Source organism: Mus pahari, chromosome 4 (assembly GCF_900095145.1).
Source record: "Mus pahari chromosome 4, PAHARI_EIJ_v1.1, whole genome shotgun sequence".
Lineage (NCBI taxonomy): Eukaryota > Metazoa > Chordata > Mammalia > Rodentia > Muridae > Mus > Mus pahari.
In genome coordinates, this window is record NC_034593.1 from 74,884,049 (window position 1) to 74,910,207 (window position 26,159).

The 26,159-nt window shown below is 48.9% G+C and overlaps 1 protein-coding gene across 2 annotated transcripts in view; it reads right to left on the minus strand.

The window, feature by feature from the left end:
- Nucleotides 1–26,159, minus strand: part of Trim2 (tripartite motif containing 2) — a 144,115-nt gene that overhangs the window by 97,283 nt on the left and 20,673 nt on the right. The window contains exon 1 of one of the 2 annotated variants that reach the window (XM_021195644.2): nucleotides 11,376–11,471. The exons of the other annotated variant lie outside the window; for it this stretch is intronic. Coding sequence (XP_021051303.1) covers nucleotides 11,376–11,432 — 57 coding nt within the window. The 5' untranslated portion in view covers nucleotides 11,433–11,471. Of the gene's footprint in view, nucleotides 1–11,375; nucleotides 11,472–26,159 lie in introns of those variants that run through there. 2 annotated transcript variants of the gene reach the window in all.

Below are 26,159 nucleotides of genomic sequence, written 5' to 3' on the forward strand. Positions count from 1 at the left end.
CCCGCCCGCCCACCCCACGAAAGCACACTGTCTCTGCAGGGGAAGTGACTTCAGCTGCACCCGGCTGAGCGAGCTCGACGCAGCCGGCCTCCACCGCCGGGCGTTCGGTATTGAAAGCACACACTGCTGGCCGTGACAGGGAAACGCTCGGCGTTTGCTTTAACTCCAATTCATGAGTCAATTATGATACAGTCAGCGCTGAAAAGGATGAGGAAGTGCTGTCTTTGCAAATTGATTTTTCATTCTCCCAAACAGCTGGGCAAAATTGCTGCTTTCTCCGCGCCGCGCCCCCCCCCCTCCCCTGTCCCTTCCTCACTTTGGAGTGCCTTCGACAGCGTACTTACTCTCAAGTGCTCTACTGTGTTGGGCAGGTTATGCTAGGGAGACTTACCAGTTCCCAACCCTGCAAAATTACTGTCAAAGAAACACAGGGTGGGGTTGGGGAGAGCACAGATGGGGATTTTTCAATCACTCTAGAATCCAAAGACAGCTCCCCACCCCAACCCCCCACCTGCCGCCACCTTCTGGACAAGCCTTTTAAATTTTGGGCTTCTGCATGCTCTAGAACAAAGAGACTGGGCACTAGCTGATCCTGAATGTGGCTTTAGGGGCAGAGCAGGAGCAGTGAGGACAGATGCTCTATGGTAGATGACAAAGAAGTTAGGTCACCATGCTTGTCCATAAACTGGGACCTTGACATCTGACTGGAAAGTAAAGGAACCCTCAGAGATTTGGAGCTGGCAAGTGATGTAATAAGATTTCCACCACAGAAAGATAATTTCACAAGGCGAGTCCAACCTAGAAAGGGGGTGAGGTGAGTTTGAAATGAAGGGGAAAGACTCTAAAGACAGCAAGATAGAAGCGAGAATATGATGCCCAGTACAGGGGTGGGCGCAGGTATCCTACAGAGGTCAGAGCCTGCTGCCAGCCTCCAGTAGCAGAATAAGTAGAAGAAAATGAAAGAGGACACAGAGAAGCCAGGAGTTGGGTTCAGAACGAGGTCACAGAATGCAAACCAACCACACAGATTTCTAAGGTATTTGGGACCTTCTGGCTAAGCAAGACAGGTTGGACAGGTGTGTGGTTAGACGTCGAAGGTAAATACAGAGTAGGGAAAAATGGTTTGTATTGGTGTGTTGCATCTGTCAAAACAAAGTACCTGAAAGTGAGGAGATTAAATAACAGAAATAAATTGCCTCACAACCTGGGAGCCTGCAGCCAGTGTTATGGGAGGGGCTTACTCCAGGAAGGACCCACTGGTTTGTTGGCTTAGAGGCGTTGTAAGCAGTTATTTTCCCTGGTTCTTGTCTTTTGAGAACATCTGTGATCAGATGTTCCCCCTCTTTTTGTAAAACACTAGCCATATTAGGTTAGGGGCCCACCATACTCCAGAATTACTGCACTTCACTAATTACATATGTCCTCAGGTGTCAGTCAGTTTTCTATCAAGATGCTTAAAATAATCAGTTTAAAATGAGGAAAGGTTTATCTTGGTTCTGTTTCAGAGACATGATGTTGGGAACATGACAAAGGAGACTGATTCACCCTTGGTGGCCAGGAAACTAGGAGAATGCTATGTAAAGACAGTGCTTCCAAAATTCCATTCAAGGGCAGGTGCCCACAACTGAACTCCGTTCTACTAGGCCCAGCTTCTGAAGTCGCACACTCCTGCACTTGACAATAGTATCGCAGGCTAGGGTGGGGCTAGGGGACAAGCCTTCAACACACGGATATTTTGAGAAGGCTAAGATCTAACAGCATTTTGCTTCTATCTTGTAATGGGAAATCACCTTCTTCCCATAAAAATGTCCCGTTCTGAGGTATGGGGGCAGGGGTTAAGGCTTCAATGTAGGAATTTAGAGAAAATATTGAATTCATAAGATTCACCCACTGTGAATAGAGTCACATCAGAGGACAGAGAGGAGAAAAGCCACTGTGGGTGAGTAGGTGGCGCCTTGGGTACAAACTGTGAGAAAGAGGACCAGAAAATACAAGAGGACTTTATTAGATTTCACACACACACACACACACACACACACACACACACACACACCAACTTGTCTGATCATGTCTTCTATTTAACACTGCCTGGGAACTCCCCCCCCCCAAAAGTGTTTCTATTCTATATAAATCTATCACATACCACGTATTACGTGGGCACAGGCTCAAAGTGCCAGCGGCTGCCATGAACACACACACAGCACAGGTTTGACAGCCTCCCTGTTTAATTCTACTTACTTGGTCCTGACGCCAAGCCTGAAGGCCAACAGATGCCCCTCTCCTTCTAGACTCCTCCCTCCCCATGCTGCCTTTCTGCCTTAGTGCCAACGCCCCTTGGACCCTTGCTGTGAGATCGATGCCACTGTAACCTTTCGATCATCTTCAGTGTGATCCACAAAGCTTTGACACAGGTTAGAACACAACAAATACATAGGAGGTAGAATTTAGTTCTGGTCTCTGTTTCTTTAAGACTTTTCATGTTATCTCATGGGGCTGATGATGGGAGCCAGGGCCTTGCACCCACTAGGTAGGTGCTCTACTGTGAGCTGCAGCTCCAACTCTTCTCACACAGCTTTTCATTTGGAATTGGGGAGGGAAGGGGGGCAGGAGTTGCTATATTGTCCAGTCTTGTCTCCAACCCACCCTGGCTCAAGCAATCCTGCTGTACCTCCTGTGTAGCTGGGACTCAGACATGTGCTTCTGAGTCCAGCTCTTCAATCTTACTCCAAAACAATACGTGTGGAGTTCTTTATCCCCAAAGCCACCATTGGAGGGTCAGCTGGCCTCCTGGGGGACTGTCTAGTATTCAATTCATGACCAGAAGGGTGAAATTCTTTTGGGAATCATTGAGGAAGCTTGTGAAGTGAGAAGGGACGTTCTGAGAACCCTGGCATGAACTAACTGGCATTACAAGGTTATGGCAAGGTCAAGGTGAAACTTTCCTGCTGGAGTTCTTTGGTAGATCCGCTTGCTGACACCACTGCTCAGGAACTGGGGCCTGCTTCCTCACAGATGGTTTTAATTCCACCTGCTTACATCTGCCCGGTATCTAAAATGTCAGATTAACAGAAAGACTTGTGCATAAAACAGCTGGAAAGAGCCCGTTCCTTCTGCCTCAGGGGTAGCCAGTGTTTGCAGTGCACACAGGCTGTGTACAACATCTTGGCACAGAAGGAGACAACACTGTTTCCTGTATTATGAGTCAGATGCCTAATGGGGGCGAGAGTCAAAGTACACAGTTAACTATGAGCCTTTCCATAAAGGAGGCACTGCAATTGTTCTAAGGACTCACGGGAAATGTGTGTGCACACGTGTATGTGCGTACACACGTGTGTGCATGAGTGCATGTGTGTATGTATGAGTATGTGTGCACATGCGTATGCATCAGAGTGTCTGTCTGTATGAATTATGAGTGTGCATGCATGTGTATATGCATGTGTGTATACATGAGTATATGTATACATGTGTGTGTGTATGCATGAGTGTGTGTGTATGCATGAGTGTGTATGTATCTGTATGTGCTGGAATTAAACCAGGAGCCTTGAGCTTTTGGAGCAAGTGCCCTATTAGTGAACTATACTCCCAGCCTGTCCATTCTCTGGGGAGTGAGAAAGCCTTGATGGGGAGAGGGAGGGAGGGTTCTAGTGCTCAAAGAAGTCATCTGTTGGAAGATTGGAGGAAAAGCCAGGTGATGTATTAGTGACATCACGTATGGCTTCAACCCTTACTTCCTCTTCCTCCTATGCTACATGATTAAACTCTAGATTTTCATCTGCCTCCTTTGGTTTCAGCTCACACACCTTTTGTGATGTTAGTTCTTCCTGAGCCTGCTGCAGTCTTTCTTCTCTTTCCCCAAGTCTACATCCTAACCTTAATCCAAACCCTGATTGTAGAGTTTGATTGGCCTTGGATGACTGAAACCTCTTGGGAAGACACACACACACATGAGAGAGAGAGAGAGAGAGAGAGAGAGAGAGAGCGCTGATGGCACTAGGCCACCCTAGTTATTTGTGTAGACAACTCATCTTCATTACTTTATGAGTGCCTCCAGAGGTCTGTGCCTGTCCTGTGTATGTGTGTATCCACACACAGGTGTGTGCACTTGTGTGTTCTTGTGTGAATGGAAACCACAGGTCAACCTCACATGTCTTCCTCAATCATGTTTACCATAGCCCCAAAGCAACAGCGCCAGAGAACCACAGACTAAAACGTCTGAAACCATGAGCCCCAATAAGGCTTTCTTGCCTGAAAGTCTATGTAATGTGGGTATTTCCTTCAGTGATGGAAAGCTGACTAACAGAATTGGGAGCAATCTCAGCGTAAGAAGTGTTAGTAGCAGCATCTGCAGCCAGATACCCCGTCCTGTCTCCCAAGTGCCGGACCTCCCAGTCAGTGGCTGAGAAAGTACAATCCCTCGGGCGAGAAAGCCAGAAGAACAGAATCCAAGTTCCCTTTTAGTTAACAGAACACACAATAGATACCAGCCTGGACCTGGATACTACAATCACCATGTGAGGGGACTGGACAGGTGGTCCACGGGCAGCCTCAGAGTGGATAGCTCCACTTACCAGGGGGGAAGGACCAATCCCCAAGCAAAAGCACTCAATGTGGCAACATGTAAGAAAAGCACTCGATGTGGCAACATGTAAGAAAGGGGCTGCAGTGGTTTTAATCCCCAGTTGCCTCCCCAACTCTTCTTGCCATACCCCTCCTCCTGCTACTCACTATAGGTTTTGGGGTTTTTTTTGTTTGGTTGGTTTTTTTGTTTTTTTGTTTTTTGACATTGAAAGGAAAGAAACAGGAGAGATAAATTTACATCCACATAAGGGAAAGATATACAACAACAACTTTCAAAGGAAAGGACCAGTGCCTCCTGCGTTACCTTACTCCTAACACACTAGGTGGGGCTGCGGACACAGCTGGACGTGGTCGCCGCAGAAATGGACTGACAAGTAGCTTGTAGACTGTCGAAGACTGAGACGTCCTTCTGACCCGCTAACCTCAATTCTTCGAGGATGAGGGCTGCTGGTCACCAGCTCTTCTGCTTGCCCCGGGCTACTGACTTCAGGCCCTCTCACTATCACTTGCTCCTCCTTCCTCAAGGACCCTGACCTCAAATGCCACACCCAGAAGTTTGGGGTGGCACTAGATCTGTGTAAGGCTCAGAGCCCATAGTTGGTGTGGCCTCTAAGTAGAAAAGGAGGCTCCCGCCAGAGACCAGTATTCTCAGAACACCCATGCGGAAGGCAGGGGTGCCTGCCCCTGCCCCACTCCCAGCTTTCTCCCAGCCTCAGTGACAGCTCAGACAATGGCACCCTTGGTTTATTGCAAGAGCTGAGTGTGGGAAGACAGCTGCTTTTTAATGTCTTGTCACTATCTGTCCTCATCACATAGCCAACACGGCTTCTGGGACTTCTGGGGTCACTGCTGCCTTATAGGGGTCTTTCCATGTTCTGTTGGTAATGTACCAGGAGTAATTAATATTTATGGTATGTCCCCAGTGTGCCCAGAATGCAGAAAGGATTCAGAGATACAACAGCTACCCAAGCTGAGGGTGAACTGAAAGAACTTTCATTCCTAAGAAAATGACAATGGCTGCTATTTCTTGTTCAAAAGACAGACACAAGGAAGGAGCTGTGTGCAGAGATGAGTCTGTGCTCTAAGACTCAGCAAAAACCATAAAGCTCACAGCCCTCGTTCTGTTCCCTTGGCTCCTGAGGAAGAAGTGATACATAAAAAGGACTGGGTAGGACTGGGCACTTGGGAACTTTCACTTCCAGCTGTCTGGAGAGCACCTGGTGACCACCACGGGAGAAGATAGTGAGGATTTCACTGGACTTCAGGAGCAGGCACCGGCCACACATACATTTTACTTGAAGCCCCTGTTCAGGGATCACCATGACCACAGTTTTAAACCTCCCTTGATTTCAGTAACCTGTGGTTAACTGTGATCTAAAGATATAAAATGGAAAGTTCTAGAAGCTGCCTGTAGGTGGAAATATCTATCATACTGCTTTCTCCTGTAAGTGCTCCTTGGAATTCACTATTGTACGTTGCTCGATAAGTCTCATTAAGAAAGAAAAATTGTGGTAGAAATGGTATGCATAAAAGTCAGTGTATGCTCCCTCCATCTACAGGATCAGTGCTGTCTGCTAACTGCAGCACCAGCAGTACAGACTCCACGTGCACATTGATGCTCTCCCTTACCTACAGCATCAATGTTGTCCCCACCTGCAGCATCAATGCTGTCCTCCACCTGCAGCATCAGCTGTCCTCCACCTGAAGCATCAATGCTGTCCTCCACTTGCAGCATCACCTGTTCTCCACCTGCAACAAAACTGCTGTCCTCCACCTGCAGAATCAGCTGTCCTCCACCTGCAGCATCAATGCTGTCCCCACCTGCAGCATCAATGCTGTCCCCCCCCACTGCAGCATCAGCTGTTCTCCACCTGCAGCATCAATGCTGTCCTCCACCTTCAGCATCAGCTGTCCTCCACCTGCAGCATCAGTGCTGTCCTCCACCTGCAGGATCAATGCTGTTCTCCACCTGCAGCATCAATGCTGTCTTCCACCTGCAGCATCAGCTGTCCTCCACCTGCAGCATCAGCTGTCCTCCACCTGCAGCATCAGCTGTCCTCCACCTGCAGCATCAATGCTGTCTTCCACCTGCAGCATCAGCTGTCCTCCACCAGCAGCATCAGTTGTCCTCCACCTGCAACATCACTGCTGTCCTCCACCTGCAGCATCAATGCTGTCCTCCACCTGCAGCATCAATGCTGTCCTCCACCTGCAGCATCAATGCTGTCCTCCACCAGCAGCATCAATGCTGTCCCAACCTGCAGCATCAGCTCTGTACTCCACTTGCACATTAATACTGTTCTTTATCTACAGCATCATTGCTGTCTGCCACCTATAGCATCAGTGTGTGTGTGTGTGTGTGTGTGTGTGTGTGTGTGTGTGTGTGTTGTGGCAGGAAACTATGCAAGTTAAACTAGTTTGGGAAGCACAAGAGTGGCCTTTATGACACAAGGTTCTGAGCTAATTAACAGCTTTAAAGTTCAGCTTAGTTGTAGGTTTGGGGAGTGGGTGAAAGTGACTTAGTGGGACAGGGTGACCTAGCATGCAGGACATCCTGTGTGACACCCCAGCACAATACAACTAAACAAAACAGAAAGCTCTACTTCACTCTTCTGGGAAGAGGGGAGTGTTAATCGAGACTTCCCGAAAGAATCTGTCCTTGGAGATTCCTTGGCAGGGTATCTGTTATATCAAGGGTCACACACTGGCAACTGCCCCCGTGGGAGTAGCAAGATTACAGACAGGCTTTGTGGGGCCAGGGACTCCAAGGTCTTCCACATACCTGCATGCGTGTGTGTGTGTGTGTGTGTGTGTGTGTGTGTGTGTGTGTGTGTGATGTCAGCTGTGGCTTTTCCATTCCCTGTGGTGTCTAGAGTCAACAGTATGAGGACAGGCTGTGGGGTGTGGTCCCTTCATCTCAGCTGGTCAAGCCTAGTGTTGGCAATTGCAGTGGAGAAACCCTCATGGCAGTCAGATCCACTTAGATCCAGGTGAAAGGCTCGGAGGGCAGAGGTGAGAAAGGAGATGTGCTCCCAGAGTGTGACTTGAGGTGAAAGGTTGTCTAGGGGCTCCTCGGGGAAGGCGTCTGGTTTGCTTTCTGCCTTTTTGGTTAAGTCCCTTCAATGTCCCTGGGTGACAAAACAGGGTGTTTACTGAATGTGGGTACAGGTATATGTATACTGGTTTGAACGTTAAACTCCGACCGGCCTATGAATAGTTCCAAATTGTGACTCCTCCCATTGCTCTGCTAAGAAGGCCCCAGGAGCACAAAGGTCACCAGGCCGTGTGTTCTTTTGATAAAAGGGACTGTCCACCATTTTTCTTTTCTTTTTCTTTTCTTTTTTTCTTTTCTTTTCTTTCTTTCTTTCTTTCTTTTTTTTTTTTTTTNNNTTTTTTGTTTTTTGTTTTTTGAGACAGGGTTTCTCTGTGTAGCCCTGGCGGTCCTGGAACTCACTTTGTAGACCAGGCTGGCCTCAAACTCAGAAATCCTCCTGCCTCTGTTTCCTGAGTGCTGGGATTAAAGGTGTGCGCCACCACGCCCGGCTTTGTCCACCAGTTTTCTTGATCCCACTGTATTAGACGCTTGGCTTTAGGGCCTCCATTTTCTTAGGGTTTTCTACAGAAAGGGCCTGGTGAAGAAATGACTGCTCTTGCGGATCTTAGGAGGTTGAGGCTGGGTTTTCTAAAGGCCTGCTTTTCTGCAGTGTGGGCGTGGCCTTCACTTTTCATCCTCTGTCCTCCAGTGGCTCCTAGCTTCCACCTTGACCCTGCAGGACCAGGCGTCTACACACAGAAATGATTTTAACCTGTTCTTTGTGGGGAAACTTCATAAACAAATTGTAGAACGTTCCATCACAATGGAGGCATGCTTCATGGAGGAAGGTTCAGGAAGGATCCCAGGCCATGCGTTCTGAAGGCATCTCTGTTTCCTATCTTTCCCATCCTCAAATAGCCCCAGGAGAGGCACGCTGTGACGATAAGGAATGTGAGGGATCTGGAGGGAGAGAGGGACTTCCCAGGACACCTCACCATCAGTAAAAACTGGATACCCGAGATGAAGTTCAACTCTGTCTGAGGTATATGCTAGATCCACCAGATCTATCCATGGACCAAGAGTTAGAATGACTGGGAAGACATTGCCTTATGGACAGATCAGATGACAATGGCTCAAGGGACACATTTCACCCAGAGTTACCCACCTGCCAGCCAGCGTGGTGTATGGACTAGATCACGACCTTGTGCACTCGACTGACTCGTTCCTCTCTCAAGAATTTTCAAGGAGGCCTGGGCTGCACTCTGTTGTAGTTAAGGCCGGTTCTGCCTCCCAGCCCCATGCTCCCAGAAATAAGACTCAGACTCAAAATATATTTACAAATACCCTAGTCCAGTCAGAAACCTTAGAAAAGAAGAAGATTTGCCCAATATTACACAAATAAATCAGAAGCGTTGAACAGGATGAGTCTACCCCAACTGCCTCATCCTTCTAGGGTCACCCCCACCAATGTGGCAGGGCTGGGCCCCAAGGCAGGCATACCCTTGGCTGTCTCTTCTTAGGACTAACCAAATTCTGTAGACTTGGGAACTGGTGCACAGAGTCATTGTGCAACTTACACAAATATATGTAAGAGATGAAAATGAAGTGTAAATCGATAGAAAGGTGTGATATGAGGTTTAGAGTAAGATAAACACACACACACACACACACACACACACACACACACACACACACACACACAGTCTTCTCTCTGTTTCTTGGCAAACAGTTCTTGAAGCCATTAGGATGTACAAAATGAAAAGGTACCTCTGTGTCCTCATGGCATAGACAAAGGCTGAGGGCATCCCAGAAGCCTCAGGGAGGGGTCTGATTGTCAGAGCTACTCTCCTGCTGCAGCACCAATACCAACCTCCAGGAGGCAGAACATTTCTGGAGATTGATTCAGTCCCCAGTGGCAGCAATGGAGCCTATGCAATGAAGTCCCCACACAACAAAACAAAGCCACCAATAACAACAAAAGTCACAGCACGTCTGCTGAACCGGTGGAGGTGTCAGGAGGACCCCTTCCCTACCCCATCTCCATCCCATGCATCTTTTTATGTGACTGAGTGCTTATATTCTCCACGGTATCCTTTATGATATGGTAGCAAACATAAAAAGCATCTCCCCCAGGTTCTGCAAGCCTAAACAACTCACTGAACTTGAGGGGAAGAGCCATAGAAGTTCCAAGTGTAGCACCAAGTTAGACAGTTGCATGGCTTGTCACCAAACCTTTTCGGGTTGCTGGGACTCCTGATTTACAGCTGATGGTTGGTAGCAGAAGAGACAACCGGGGCTACAGTTAGCCCCTAAGGTGAGGCAATTTGGGGAACTTTGCTTTCAGAAATCAGAAAATACCTAGTCAGGTAGGAGTGTGGGAATGCAGTGCCCCCAACACACTGAATGTGCAGGGTGAGGTTGGAAGGTAGATGACACACACTCTTTCCTTTTGTACTGGTCCCATCCAGGGCAGCCGGAAGCTCATTTTCTTTCCTTTACTAGTCCCCCCCACTGCCCCCCCACGGGCTCTCAGACCACTCCCTCAGGAGCCTGCACACTGCTTGTTTTGTGCTTTCATCCGGTGAACTAAACCCTGTGCCGCTTTGGGTCCAAACTGACTTGAGAACTTACTTTTGCCTTCTCATCTAACACCACAGAGGGATGACACTTTCAGAGGTGCTGTAGGAGGAGCCAGAGACTTGGAAGACACAGCAAAGGTGGCCCATGACTGTCAGCCTCATTTCTACAGCTCATCAGACTGCCAGCCACACCAAACACACAGTATGATCATGCACCACCAGGCTCCTCAGACGCACAAAGACTGATCAAAGCTGCCACGGAGGGACGGACGGATGGACCATCCTTTCGCTCAGCAGAGGGGGGTTGGTTTCTAGGGCAGCCCACCTAGGGTTCCCTGAAGCTATCACTTTCATGAAGTGCCAGGACAGGTGTCTACTGTCAAACGGGCTAAGGTAAGGAACACAGCCAGCCAGTCCCAGAAACCGGAACCAGGAACCACAAAGTATAGATTGCAGACGGCTGCCCAAATTCCAGCAGACTCCCCCTCCTCACAGTGTCCTCTGAACTATCATAGGGGGTGGGGGTGGGGCAGCCAGGGGCCCCTTCCAACCCCACCCCCCACCCCCCAGGCTTTTCACTTCATTAATCAAGGACAAACTCTCTATTCGCCTGCCCGGGCTGTTCCTTACTGCACATACCTTTGAGCAGTTTTATGGGGCAGTTAAACTTTACAGCAGCTTGTGGCCTCACGAGCATTCCCACATTTCTGAATGGATCTGTTTATGACAGGTCCACTACCCCTTCCCTTTGAAAATACTAAAATATAATAGATCTCCCAAAAGGGGCCCGACCAGGGTACACAGGCTACAGAAACCCCACTGTGGCCGATGTAAGCTGTGAACAGAGGCATTGGATAAGTGAATGGCTGAGCCCGGAGCACAGGAGTGTGGGACCGTGGTGTGGGGCGGGAAGGGGGTGGGTGGGGGAGGGGTGGGGGTGGGGAGTCTTCAGCTCAACCCCATGCTGCTCTCTCTCTCCTTCCCCACCTGGGTGGACCAGTTTCACACAAGGTCCCCAGGCAGGTCTGAAATACTTGTCCCTCTTCCTGTCTTTGCAGACATGAACTGAGAACCCATGAAAAAAAAATGCTAGCAACCAGATCATACATAGCTTCTTCCCCTCCATGTCCAAGAGTAACCAGTCAGCCCAGAGAAAGATTCATCACACACAGAGAAGTTCTTACCTGGGTTCCATAACGGCCACTCCTGGGCATCAGAGACCGGCCCAGCCTCCTCAGCATGAGGAGCTCAGCTCCTTTTAGCCCTCAGACAAACGAGCCCATTATAGTCCTCAGGCTGTGAGTTAAAGGGTGGCCCTTACAAAAAATATAAACAGCTTGTCAGCACAGGCCAAGGGGAGGGAGGGGCTGTGGTATCAAGGGACAATGGGAGCCAATGATCAGCCTCTTTGAGCTCTGTTTGCTTAAGATATTGTGTTTCACCCTGAAGCAGGGGAGACGGGGAGTGGGGAGCACTGGGCAGGAAGGGCAATGCCTTTTTTTCTTTTAATTGAGGTTCTCTTTGCTTCTGACCTTTGCTTTAACAACTGTCTTCACAGGCCTAGCCTAACGCCCTCAAGTATGGAACCCACCCACCTGCTGTCTGCCTTCTGCCTTTCCTATTCTTAAAGCCCACAATGACAGCTCCTGTGTCCACTTCATGATACACTGGTGTTCTGGGCCTCAGTTTCCAAGTACCCAGAGGAAAGCTTGAGCTATGAGTGCTACCTAAGCATGCAGTCCACATCCACACAGATTCGGCTCCATGTCAGGGAAGGCCTGGCTGCTACAGCTGAGGTGGGGGGTGGGGCTGAACAAAATCTCCCCTTATCCCCTCAGCCCCTTATCAGCTCAGGGGGAGGCTGGACCAGTAGAGAGCATCTTGGAAGTCCAAAGTCTCCAGAGGGACACGATCAAGCTCTGGATGACACGGAGTCACGAAGCCTTACTGTGCAATGCTGAAGGCTCTCCTGTGTGTCCTCTCTTCCCACAGAGGCTGAAGCCCCTGTGATGGGAGCAGCAGCTCAGGGCTGCTGAGTCTCTAACCTCACAGTCTCCTGAGGTCAGGGACTGGAGGGTGCTAGAAACATCAAGGAAGGAGATAGAGCTCACATGGGGGTCATGTAGGAGTCAAGCACTTCTCTGAGGGAATGCCAATAGACACTTGCAGGAGGGAGGGAGGGAGGGAGGGAGGGAGAGAGAGAGAGAGAGAGAGAGAGAGAGAGAGAGAGAGAGAGAGAGAGAGAGAGTTGTGGAGGTGACATCTCTTGTGCCATCAAGGAATGAGTCTCATCAGAGAAGACGGCTCTCAGATACAGCTCCCTTCCTCTTTCACGGCACAGTGCACATCCACCACATCGTGGCCATTCCCTGTGTTCATCCCCAGCGGCCTCCAGCACGCGTGTACCTGCCATTCCTCTGCTTAAGCCAAAGACAGGGGCCGGAGAGGTCGCCCAGGCTCCTTTCGTTGAAACGAAGGTTAGCTGGCACCTTCAAGTAGTGCTTGGCTCCCATCCAGGTACAGTCCTGTGCTCTTCAGCCATTACTCACACACTGTGGTGATGAAGGAAGCCCTGGCTCTAGGCCAAGGCATCAGAAGTTCTGGTGAATCACTGGTAAAGACAGCAGTTTCTGAGCAGGCCCCTGGGCAGGCATCCCATCAGGCCACAATGCTTGCTTTCTCACTGCTGCGACAAAGTCCTGGACACTAAGGACTTATGGAAGTGTTTATTTTGCCTCCTGGCTTCAGAAGAGTCAGCTGGACCACAAAGGACAGACCATCAAAGTGACAGGAACGCATGGCTGCTCACCTCATGGTATATGGGAAACCCAAAGAGAGGAAGGGACCAGGACTGGATATAACCTTCAAGATTTGACCCTGCCTAGGTCAAACTATTAAGTTTGACCAAGATAGCGCCAATAGTTGGGGTCAAACACAGGAGCCTGTGACAGGTGCCTTGTACTAAAACCATAGTATCCATGCAGTTCTGTGTCCTGGTCAGGTTTCATTGCCGACTTACATAACCAAGAATCACCGGGGAAGGGGAAGCATCAGTGGTCCGGGTCAGACTAGCCAGCTGATACATCTGTGGGGAAAGTTCTTGATTGCTCACCTATGGGGGAAGGGTTAACCCATTGTGGGCTGGGCCTCCCTTGGGTCCTGGGTTTCGGAAGAAAGCTAGCTAGGCTTGATTCAAAGGAGCTGTCAGTAAGCAACCCTCCTCCATGACCTCTGCTCCAGGTTCCTGCCCCGAGTTCCTGCTCTGACTTCCCTCAGTGATGGGTTGACCTGGAGAGTACGCTATGACATAAACTCTTTCCTCTCACAAGTTGATGCTGCTCATGGCGTTTCTCACAGCGAGGTAGACCGGTGGGTGTCAAACACTATCATCAGGCCTCCTGAGGGAGGGAGGTCAAAGGTCAGACCTGCACCGTAACCTTTGGCATCTCATTGTTTCCCAGGAAAGGCCTCCACAAACCGAGGCAAGAAGAGCTTGTGGGCAGGAACTCTAGAGCTGAAACGGCCGAAGTCTAACCCTTCAGCAGGCTCTGCTGTTCAGCTCCAGCGCTGGGGGTGTGGGGGTGGGGGTGGATGCTAAGGAAAATGGATACCACATATTTTCTCTCATTTGTGGACTCTAGACATGATTTTCTCTGTGTACGTGTCTCTCTATCTCTGGTTGTCTTTCCTGCTTTCCCTGTGGAAGGTGTGTGTGTGTGCGTGTGTGTGTGTGTGTGTGTGTGTGTGTGTGTGTGTGTGTTTGCCTGTGCATGCGTGTATGAGTTCTATGAATGTGTTAGTATGAATATGTGTGTGTGTGAGTTGTGTGAGTGTGAGAGTATGTGTTCGTGTATGCGCGCACACACAACACACACACACACACACACACACACACACAAGTGATAAAAGTAGAAGGGAAGGGAGAAATTAAAGTGTGACAAGAGTAGAATCAAGGACCACTCAGGGCAAGCAAGCAGAAAGGAACTTGTCATGAGTTTGGATTTTTTTCAATTACTTTTAATTGTGTGTACATGGGGAGACTGGGTTTGCATAGGTGAGTGTGGGTGTCCTCAGAGGTCAAAGGCCATGGGTCCCACCGGAACTGGAGTTCCAGTGATTGTGAGCCACTTGACATGGCTGCTGGGAATTGAAGTTCGGTCCTCTGAGAGAACAGAAAATGCTCTTAACTGCTGAATCACCTCTCCAGCCTTCAGTCTGAGCCTTTTATTTATTACCGGATTGCACATTATATATGTATGCTCAGTACTTAACAGATGGATTTAAACTAAATCTCATGATTTTTAAAAAATTGTGTTGCTTGAGATTGGACCCAGGCTCTCCCCCTGGACAAATATTCTGCCACCCATAATTATTCACAAACTCTACCTACCCCTGTGTACAATACACACTATTTCAGTAATACGCCAGTTAGAACCAGTCAGCCTGTCTCCTGGGCCACAACACATGTCCCTTTGCTAATGGAGGAAATGAATCTGCACACCCGTCTCCTTGTCTCCAGGTCTTCACGACAGTTTTCATTTGCTTATTCTACTCAAACCCTAAAGCCACAGTATCAGCTTCAGGGTTAGTTACTACCGGGTCGTTGACAGAATATCTGACCAAACAAGCTAAGGAAGGAAGTCTTCCTGGGCTCGCTGCTTGGGAGGCTGTCAATCCCTTACACAGGGAGGGTTCCGCAGAAGCTGCTCAACCTCCGATAGTGAGTGTGTCTCAGAGCTGTCTACATCACGGTACCGGCTATGTTTATGTCAACTTGACACAAGCTAAAGTCTTCTGTGAGAAGGGAGCCTCAACTGAGAAAATGCCTCCATAGATCAGGCTGCAGTCAAGCCTGTTGGTCGTTTTCTTAGTGACTGATGTGTGTGGGCCCAGCCCATGGTGGATGGTGTTATCCCTATGCTGGCGGTTCTGGGTGGTATAAGAATGAAGGTCGAGCAAGCCACGAGGGAGCAAGTCAATAGGTAGCACCCCTCCATTGCCTCTGCATCAGCTGCTGCCTCCAGGTTCCTGCCCTGCTTGAGATCCTGCCCTTAATTCTTTTGATGATGAACTGTTCGGTGGAAGTGAGAGGAAAACAAACTCTTTCCTCCCCAACTTGCTTTTTGTCATGGTGTTTTGTTACAGCAATAGTCACCCTAACCAAGACAGTCACCATAGAACAGGAAGCAGAAAGCTAGGCCAGAGCCAGCGGCCACACAGAACCTTCAAAGGCTGGTGACCAACTTCTGCCAGCCAAGCACCATCTCGCAAGTGACCCAGGGCCCCAGCCCCCTCCAAAGGACTAGTAAGTTGGGGAGCAGGCATTCATCATGAACCTCCAGCATGAATTGTGAGAATTCAACATGAACCTTTGGGAAAATTTCAGAATCAGATAGTAACAGCTTTTATAGGAGAAGCTTACCTAGTATCACAAGAAGCAAGGACTATTCTAGTTAGAGAAAATGACCTGCACGAGGACAATCACTGGTGAGGGAATAATTGCAGATGGAGTGAGCTCGAGGGAGCAGCAGGCAGTGAGATTGGAGGGAAGGCCCAGCTCAGGAAAGGACTTTTCCTGGTCATAAAACAGAGTTTCAGAAATAAAAGTGTGCCTATTCTGTGGGTGAAGGGGTCCTTAGTGTAATAGTATGAATAGGACACAGGAGGGCACCAGGAAGATTATGGATTCTGAACACAGAGGAGGGATGCCAATCTCCCTACACCATGGATGCCTTAGAGCACCAGGTTAACCCCATCGTGGAAACTGGGCAATGGGGTGGGCACAATGGCCGACGGGATGGTGTGTGTCTCGGGTGAATGTGATATTGCAGAAAGGGATCAGGGTGAAGCGAAGTCACAGAGCTCATTTATCTCACCCTCTTCAAACCATCCTGGGGCTGCTAAGCCATTCTTCACCCTTGCATAGAATTCTGGGCAGAGCTCCAATATCTTAAGTCTATTTTAGGTTTCTAAAAGTCTCCTGAACATTTTAAACTCTAAAGAGCAGAATCTTATTTTGGTATTTTATTTTATTTTATTTTATTTTCGAGACAGGGTTTCTCTGTATAGTCCTGGCTGTCCTGGAACTCACTCTGTAGACCAGGCTGGCCTTGAACTCAGAAATCTACCTGCCTCTGTCTCCCAAGTGCTGGGATTAAAGGCGTGCACCACCACTGCCCGGCTCATTTTGGTATTTTAAATGCCTTCTATGATAAAAAAAAAACCCAAAACAAACAAACAAACAAACAAAAACCCTAAACAATAAAAGAAAGAAGTTGACAAATGTGATTTTTTAATAAAATTAAATGTTTGCCCGTTAAAGACATTGGCAAGAAAAATAAAATGAAAAGGCAAGTCACAGATTGGGAAAACTATTAGGGACGTTCAGAATCATCTTGTTCATTAAGATAAATTTGAAGAAAGGGGCTGCTGGGTGTGGTGATACACACCTTTAATACCAGCAACCAGAAGACAGAGACAGGTGGATGTCGATGAGTCTGAGGCCACCCTGGTCTATATAGTGTGAGTCCCAGGATAGCCAGAGCTACTCAGAGAGACCCTGCCTCAGAGAAGGAGTGGGGGCAATATTTGAACAAGTGTTGCATGAAAGAAAATATATAAACATCCAAAAAGATACATGATAAAATGCTTACTAATCATTTCCATAAAAATCAAAAGTCACTACACCCACAGAATGGCTAAAACTCAAAAGCCTAACAGTGCCAAGAGCTGGCAAAGATGTGGGCAGCTGGAATTCTTCCATGTGGCCAGGGTCCATATCATGGCATGCCCACCTAAGGAATGACACTTGGAGAGTGTTTTATAAAGGTAAGCATCCCAAAACCTAGGAGTGTCCCTTCCACCCAATTAACTAAGATAAATGAAAACATGTCTCAATTGTTCTTAGATATGTTAATAATAATCCAATCTGGAAGTAAGAGACTAATGCAAAAAAATAAAATCCTATATCCACACTCAGGAATAAAGCTGGGCTACTTGATACATACACTGGAAACACAGCTGGAAGCACAGCTGGAGACACAGCTGGGGACACAACTGGAGACACAGCTCCCAGGCAAGCTGAGCAAAGGATATGGCCACAAGACCAGCTACATTGATAGAAGAGAACCTAAGCAAAGGATAACTGGCTGAGCTCACAGGTCAGTGGTACCGTGCTTGACCAACATTCACAAAACCTTGGGATCCATCCTTAACCCAGTAACAGACAGACAACAGAGTCAGACACGGCAGAACACACTTGAAGCCCCAGGTACCTGGAGAGGCTAAGACAGAAGGCTTCACTGGAGTCTGGACATTCAAGGCAGCCTGGTCAACACAAATTGAGTCTGTCAAAAGCAAGGCAGTTGACAGTGGCAGAAGACATTCTGATGGCAGAGGCAGGAGTGATGAGTGAATGTGATGAAAATGGATGTGGTATATATTTTCAACACTTAGTAACTGTGGGCTGAAAATGATTGTACTTGATTCCCTGTAAGTTCTAGAGCCACCTAGTTGTAGAACATTCCATCCAGGCTAGTAACAGCTCCACCCTCTCACCCAACTGGGCTGTCTTCCTTCAGCTCTTGTATGCCTGTAGCCTGAGGAGGGAGGAGAGGGAGGGGCTGGCCTTTTCTCTTTTATATCCTCCTTCTCCTTCCAATCCTGGAGTTGGCCTACGAGAGGATTATTTATTATGCCCTTGGGTAGCAATAAAATAGGATGTTTGTTGGTTCAGAACTTGGCATATGGTCTCCTGAAAATCTGTGGGACTTTTCGAACGGCCCTGCTTTCAATGTCCTGTAGATACCTGTGATGTACTCTCCATGTCTCTGGCTGACATTGACCCTCGGAGTCTGGACTCTGTCAGATCCAGTCGCCCTCTCGTCAGCCCTCTTGAGTGAGACCGTTGCCATGGCACCTATTAGATCCACTGGGGAAGTTTGCTTCACCTCTGATAAATTCTGCCTTCTTGATCCACAGCTGGCACATGATGGACGTGATGACTCCTGGACCAGCCTTCTCCTCTCCCTCCCTTCCTTCCTCTCTTGGCAGCCATTTGTTCTGGCAAGCTCCAGAATGAGCACCGAGTTCTCCCAGTCATCCTCTTGATTTCTCCCTTGTCACTGGGTGGGAAGAAAGCATCCCTTCTATCAGGGTTAGGACAGACACACATAGACACCCTTTCCAAGAAGTCTTCAAGGTAGGTAATAGGTTTAGAGTCATGAAAGTGTGACTGACCACTCCTCAAGTCCTTTAAGGTGGACTTCTCTTTGCCCTGCAGGATGAGGGGAGATGGCACCTGTTTTCCCTCCACCTTAGAGCCCTCAGTTTACAGGGAAAATGATTCTGCATTATACTAGTCTCTCTGTGTGTACATTGGCATGTGCGTGTGTGTGCATACAGGTACACATGTGTGTGCACATGCATGTGTATGAAGGTCAGACGTCAATGTTAGGTGTCCTCCTCAATTGTGCCCCACTTTATTTTGAGGCAGAGTCTCTCCCTGAACTAGGAGCTTATTGGCTTGGCTAGCCTGTCTGGCTAGTGAACCCCACAGATCCTCCTGTCAACTCCTCCCCAGTGTGAGGTTGCGGACGCTCACCACCACTCCTGGCTTTTGATGTGGGTTCTGGGGTATTGGATTTGGGCCTTCATGCTTATGTGGAGAACACTTAACAAGGACATCTTTTCAGGCTCGCTTTTTTGGGGACAGGATCTCACTATAAAGTGCTCACTGGCCTCAAACTCACGATTCTCCTACCTGAGTCCCCCCACCCCCAAGTGCTCCATTCGATTTCTCTTATACTGTTTACCAACACCAGAGATAATCAGCTTACAAAGAGGCTGACTTTTGCTCACGGTTTTGAAGGTTTTGGTTCACGGTCAGTCGGACATTTTTTGGGCTCGTGGTGAGGCAGCATGTTATGGTGGTGAGTGAGAGATGGGTAAAGATGCTTAGCTCATAGACGGGAGAAGAACACAAAGAGAAGGAAAGGCCTGGGGTCCCAGATGCTGCCTCAGACTCGGGTTGGACTTCTCACCACAGCACTGGTGATAGTTGGGGGTAAATCATTCCATTAAGAGGTGCACAGCAGTCGCCTAAGGCCACTCGTGAGCCCCACCTTCCAGTGCCACTGTGCAGACTAAGCTTTAACACCTGGGCTTTTGCAGGGACATTTGAGACCCAGCTTCCAGAGACCAAGGGGCATGTATGTGATTCGTAGCTGTTAGTACAGATGAACACATTTCTGACACATCATGAGAACGTCGTTCAGCACTCTGATTTCAAAGCCATCACGTGCATCTATAATGTGACACAGTGGTAGATCTTCAGAGTTCTCTTTATACAAGAGGTTCCCCCTGCCCCCGCTCAACATATGTTCTATGACCACGATTTGAAATTTTAACATTGGATTTCCCTTTAAGGTACTTAAGCACTCACTGTCTACTGTTTTGTGGTGAGGGCGTTATACTGGAAATTACTATCTTCTGGAGAGTACAGATGACGTCAACTTTCTGTTTTCTGATAAAGCTGATGGTGTGTGCTTTCTTTACCCTGACCTTCCTGTGCAGATAAAGTTTGCTTTCTCCCGTCCTCTCCCGTCTGTCCTGTCTTATGGAAGAGTAGTCCTTTCGCTATGAAGACAGAGGAAGTGTGGCTTGAGGGCATGAAATAATGGCTCGGCTCAAGCTTGGGAACCCTGTATTTCTTTCAGGTCTTGGCAGCCCAGACAATACTTGGCAATAGGTGCCCAGGCGTGCTGGCTGGCGTCTGAAGTCCTGGGTAACTTTAGGAGATTCTGTCCCTGGAGCTCCAGTAAGAATTCTTCCCGAGTGAGTCCCATGCAGGGGTGAGGTGGTTCCGGCTCTGTCAGAAGGGTGAAGCCGTTCAACTCCTCAGGTCTGTCCAGCGTTTAGGAACGGTGCCCTGAAAACCCTCCTGCTTTCTTTTGAACACTGTCTAGACATTCACACCCTGCTCTGCCTCCAGTGGTGACTCTGTCACATAATGTTAAGGCCAAATGTAACCTAAGAGGCCATTACATCACAGGTAGATAGCCTGAGACCCAGGGTCATGGGAAGACCCAGTTCTCACACTCCACCATGCTGCAGATATTCCCGCAGACTGACCCTGGGTTTCCCACCCTTGGCACTGTTGATATGTTGGGACAAATACTCCTTTGTTTAAGGCTGTTGTGGGCATTGTAGAAGGTTAAGCAGTATCTCTAGCTTCTGCTCTTTCGATGGCTGCAGTTCTTCCCACTTGGTCCATCATTCTTGATAGCCCCAGATATCGCCAGATGTTGCCAGATGTGTATAGATGACAAATCACTGCTCGCTCAGCATCACTAGTCTGGCAGTTCCCTGGACCTCTGTCCATGGAAAGGTCAAATTTAATGACCACTACCTGTGCACATCCAGATGTGCCAGTCCGTGCCTAACCAGACCCAGTGTTTGTCATCAGACTTGTCCTGAGTGGGATCTGGTTGTGATTAACTGGCTCCTAGGAACCATGAAATCACGTTCTGGTTCTGCAGTTCTCCTTGTGGAGTTTCCTATGTGCCTGCGTATGCATGCATGTGTGAGTATGTGTGTGTGTATTGTTGTTGTTTCTCCAAGCCCTTATGAATCTTTTGAAACAGACTCAAAGCCCTTATGACTGACAAACTCATTCCAGGATGGTCCCTACTGGTAAGTAACACTGCTAGGGATGAATAGAGAGTCGCTGCCTGCTGTCAACTTATCATCCCTCCAGTATGGCTTTCCCTTGGCTCTTTTTCTGCAGTGTTGAGTATGGGACTCAGGGTCTTTTGTGAGTGGGGTAGTTGCTCTGCCACTGAGCTCTGTCCCTAGCTCTGTTCAAACTGGAAGGCATAGCTGTGTAGACCACAGCCGTGACCATCACTGCAGACAGAAAGGGCAGATGCTGACTCTGGAAAACATCCTCCTCCCCATCCCCACCCCCACCACACTCCCGGGCTGTGCTCTCTGAGATAGAACCCACCAGGTTGTACGGAGGAGGCTACGCACAACACAGTCAAGCCAAGGAAGTTTTAAAGGCTCTAAGGTCAAGGTTATTTTTGTTTTATTTAAGTAAGTTTAGAAGTGAGGGAATGAAGGCAAAAGCCAGTGACCAAGCACATGTGAGACTTCTGAGTCAGTGCCTGCAGGTCTTCATCCTCCTCTTCCTCCTTGCTGAGGACTGCACATCGCTCTTTCGGTCACCTCGTGCATGTTGCAACCTAAACCCCGGGGAGGCTGTATTTAGAGAAGTCATTGAGTTAAATGAGGTTTGAGGGTGAGACTCCAACCCCATCAGTGTCCTTCTAAGAAGGGACATCAGAGAGCTCGACACTTTTCCTGGGTCTCTGCCATCCCTATCCCTGCCCCCCAGCCTTCTGTCCCTTCACCTTCCCTCTTCTTTCCTCAGGAGCAGGAAACACCAGAGGAAAGGCTCCATGAGTACACAGTGGGAAGGGAAGGTGGAATGTGGCCACAGCAAGCCAGAAACGGCATTCTCTCCAGACAGCCCACAGGAACCCTGACCCCAGCCTTCAGCTGCCAGAACTCGGAGTAAGTAACTGTGTGTCCTTAGATCACCTGGCCTGTGGTGCTTGGCCAAGGCAGCCCTAGAGACTCAGCTTTGTCTGTCTCTCCTGGCATCGCTCCTGAGGTGAAGGTCCCTGTCCCACCCCCACCCCCCCATGTTGCTCTGATATAGGTTGGCTCCCCGCTTGCCCCCATCTCATTCTTGCCCAGCAGTGGTGTATACACCCTGACTCTCCTATAACCTCTTTCTCTATCTCTTTTAAAGATTTGTTTGTGGGGCTGGAGAGATGGCTCCATGGTTAAGAATGCAGGGTGCTCTTCCAGAGGTCCCAAGTTCAATTCCCAGCACCCGCATGGCAGCTCCTAACAACCTGTAACTCTAGCTTCAAGGGATCCAGGGCCTTCTGACTTCTTTCGGCCCCAGGCGTAAATGTGGCACACAGATTAAACACCCATACACATGTAAAATTTTTAAATTTATTTTTGTATATGAGTGTTAGGGCCGTGTGTGTGTGTGTGTGTGTGTGTGTGTGTGTGTGTGTGTGTGTGTACCACTTCCATGCTTGGGGGCTAAGAAGGTCAGGAGAGAACATCAGATGCTGGGGAGTTTGTGAGCTACCGTATAGGTTCTAGGAACAGAACTTGGTCTTCTGCAAGAATAAGTGCTCTTAAGTGCTGAGCCACCTCCGCAGCTCCTCTCCTGTAGTCTTTACAAGGCAGGTGTACCATGCACTCCTGTGCCCCGTGTTCTGCCTCTCAGGTGATTCCTGGTGTAACTCAGCTGCTCTGATCTGGAGTCTCCAGTTCTCACGCAGCCTCTGCGTACCCCAGAATGAGGCTTTGGGGTGCCACCTGCTTGGTTCTCAGGACCAGCATTGCTCTAAAATTTGATCCCACACTGTGTTAGATACAGAAGCGTCACAAGCAACGGGCTCCTTGTGAAATTAGACACTAAACCATTAAGACCACAGCCTGCTCTCTACAGATAGCTCTGAGTCTGGCTCCAGAGGCCAGAGGGGACAGGCACATGGGGAGGAGGAAGAGTATTCCAGGCTGGGGGCAGGGAACAGTGTGTTGACCCTGGCCACAGGACACTGTGGAGACAAGCAACAGAGGAAGCCGGTGCGCCTGGGCAGAATGGAAGTGGCAAGCTTCCCTTTGTAAGAAAGCCCAAGAGTTAAACTATTCTGAGACATCTGAATGTGCTGAAGATTAAAGCTAGAGTTTCATGCATTCCTGACAAGCGCCTGGCCACAGACCTGAACTCCCAGCCCCGGTGTAGTTCTCTCCTTCACGCCAGCCGACTCACTCATCCCCGTAACAACCGTAAGGTATGTATACCTCTCATAGATGAAGAGGCCAGCATCATGTGGAGCTACATAGGGCAGGTGCCCTTGAACCTGTGAAGTGGCCTCCAGAATCTCCCACCTCCGTGACATCGCACAACTCTCCTGACCCCTTGTGGACAGTTGAACAGTTGGGAAGTCTTCACCCTCCATGTCCAAGTTCTATAATCTCAAAACTTCTCTAGCATCCCCAGAACCCATAATAACTGGCTATGGCTTCAGGGGGTGCCCATCCCCTGCACAGCACTCCCCCCTTTCCACGTAGCTTCTGCTTCTGAGCCAAAGGCCTCCTTCCTTACCTCCTCCTGCCACTCACTTATCAGCCATCTAGTGGCTTCAGCTTTCTTACCTGTAAAATGGGCGGCTCAGAGCCCTGTATTTTAAAGAAGACTTTAATATACGGAGTCACTTAAAGATTCAGTCCACACGGACCGCGCCACAGTGCTTTCATCCGTGCAAGACCCAGGGCCAGGGAGATGGCTCAGTGGTTAAGCCCTTGCTCATGAGGGAGTCGGGGTGGGGCTCCCGAGGGGCCGTGCTGTATAACATCTCTGGCTGAGACTACAATTTCAAAAGTTTGCTCTTTGAAGACTACCAGTCCTGACGGCGAAGTTATAGCATCGGGGAGCCGCGGCTGTGCTCCGGGCTGTGTGCCAATTATCTGCCTAGCCCCAGGCTGCCTCGAGCCTCGAGCCTCCAGGTCCTGACAGGACTAACAACAGCCCTCATCCCAGGAAAGGTTAAAAAAATAATAATAATAAATGAGGCAGCACGTGACCTGTGCTACACACCGCACAAAAGAAAACCCTGTTACTCAAAGCCAAATTATTAAAACACGAGGCCCAAATGGGTGGGGTTAACGAGACTCTTATGTCTTGGGGGGGGGGCAATCGCTCCTGTGTTTCACAGAGGCGAGATTGCCTGGTGATCCTTCAGCTCTCTAAAGACAGCAGATCCATCTTACTCCTGGAGGGGTTTGATGGCAACTGAAGGTAGCTGTCACCCCTCACCCCCCTGCAGGCGACCGGAGCTCTCACTGGTTAGAGAGAGCACCAGGCCACAGTCCTCTCCCCATCAGCCACATGGAACCAGCGGTTTAAAGAAACCGCAGGTTGTTCTGAAAGCAGATCCTTGACCCGGCATGGCTGGGTGGCTGCCTTCAGATCCCTATTTTGAGTGCTGGCAGGCAGCTTCCAGTCACAATCCAGATACCACTGCTAAGAACTTGCACGTATCCTTTAAAAACTCTCAGGTGAGGGATGGAGAGAAGGATCAGTGGTTAGAGCACGTGTTGCTCTTTAAGTGGACTGGAGTTGAGTTCACAGTATCCACAGGGCAGTTCACAAATACCTGTAACTCCAGTTCCGGGGGATCCAATGCCCTCCGAGGGCACCAGATACGTGTGCTGAACTTACATACATGAAGGCAAAACATTCATTCGCATAAAATAAGCCTGAAAAACAAAACAAAAACAAACCCCTACTTCCCTTCCTCAATGAGACTCCAGTCTCTGTCCAAACTCAGCACAAGAAAACAAACAAGCAAACAAACAAACAAAACCTTGCCACTGTGCTAAAAGAGACTTAAGCTCCATTTTCTGTAAAAATCAAAATGAGAGAGACCAGCAAGTGTAGACTCCAAGACACAGCGATTCCCGAGGTGAGCTCTTTCGTCAGACGCAAATGGATGACGGAGAAGAAAGAGTTGTGGAAGCAAGTCTGAGAAACTAAGAACTCTTCACGGGGCCTCTGACATGTCTTTGTATCGGGAGCTGCCAAGAGAGGGGCATATACACTGCAAGGCACTCATATTTCTTTGGCCAAGAATCTTACCACCCCCCCCACACACACACCCTTCTACTCCAGATACCCTTTCGATAAAACAATGCCCGGAGTCAGCATCTCTCTCCAGGACGAAACGTTAGCATATTTATCTTTCTACAGAACAGGTCTTTGTGCCTGCTATCAACTACACAAAGACTGTTTTTCCTCTTCCAGTAAGTAGTAGCCTGGAAGCCACCAGAAGGCTCTGGAGCCTTTTTTCTTACTCAAGATATTCACCTCGGGGTTTAAAAATAGCTTGTCCTCTTGGGTAGATGCCAGGCGATGGGTTAATCTTTAATAAGTAAAGCGGCTGGTCTATGGAGTTTGGCCTGGTCAGTGGGGTGGGAGAGTAGTCTGTCTGAACCGGCAGGGCTGTGGAACACACACCGTGGGTGCCCATCACCCACGGCAGTAATGGAGAGGTATGAATGAGCCTGGGGTCAGGGTGACGCCCAGCGGAGCCTTAAGGTCACAGCCTCCCAGAGGCTGCCAGGGAAAGCTGTCTTCTTCAGGGGCTTGACTGGGTACACTGATTTTATCTGCTATTGCCCTTCTTCTAGATCCCCTTCCCTTCTTCGCAGTACTGGGGCTTGAAGCCAGGGTCTTTGTCACACTCAGCACTGGGAAACTGCTGCGATTTAAAGATGCCCCTTGGGACTGTCCAGAGTAGAGACATCATCCCTGATTCTCTTGCACCGCCTCTGGCTCTCGGGCTAATTTGGCCCGTGAGGTGTAAGGGAAAAGACAGAACATCAACTCTGAGGAAACGGGGCTTCCAACATCAGGAGCCATTTTGCTCCCTCTGACCCTTTCCTGCAGGCCTCCCTTTCCTGTTGGCCTGTACTAAACAACACATTAGACTGAAGTTGAAGCCAGTGGCTGAAGATGTCTCGTCAGCCAGTGAGATGGAGCAGAGTCCCCGTCCACTTCTGGATTCCTCTAGTCAGAAAGGGAAACAAATTTCACTCCTGGCTAAGCAGCCATTAGGAACTTTCTGTCCCAGTTGCATTGAGTCTTGACTGATGTAACTGAGAGCGTAAGTAAATTTTAAATTAGAGCAAAACGACAGCAAAAAACAAACAATCAAGATCAACAACAAAAACAGCCAGAGAGTTTTATGCGTCCAGAATGTCTTTAGTCAGGTGTAGTAGTTTTAACATTATGTCACCAGCCTCTCTCTCTCTCTCTCTCTCTCTCTCTCTCTCTCTCTCTCTCTCTCTGTCTGTCTCTCTGTCTGTCTCTCTCTGTC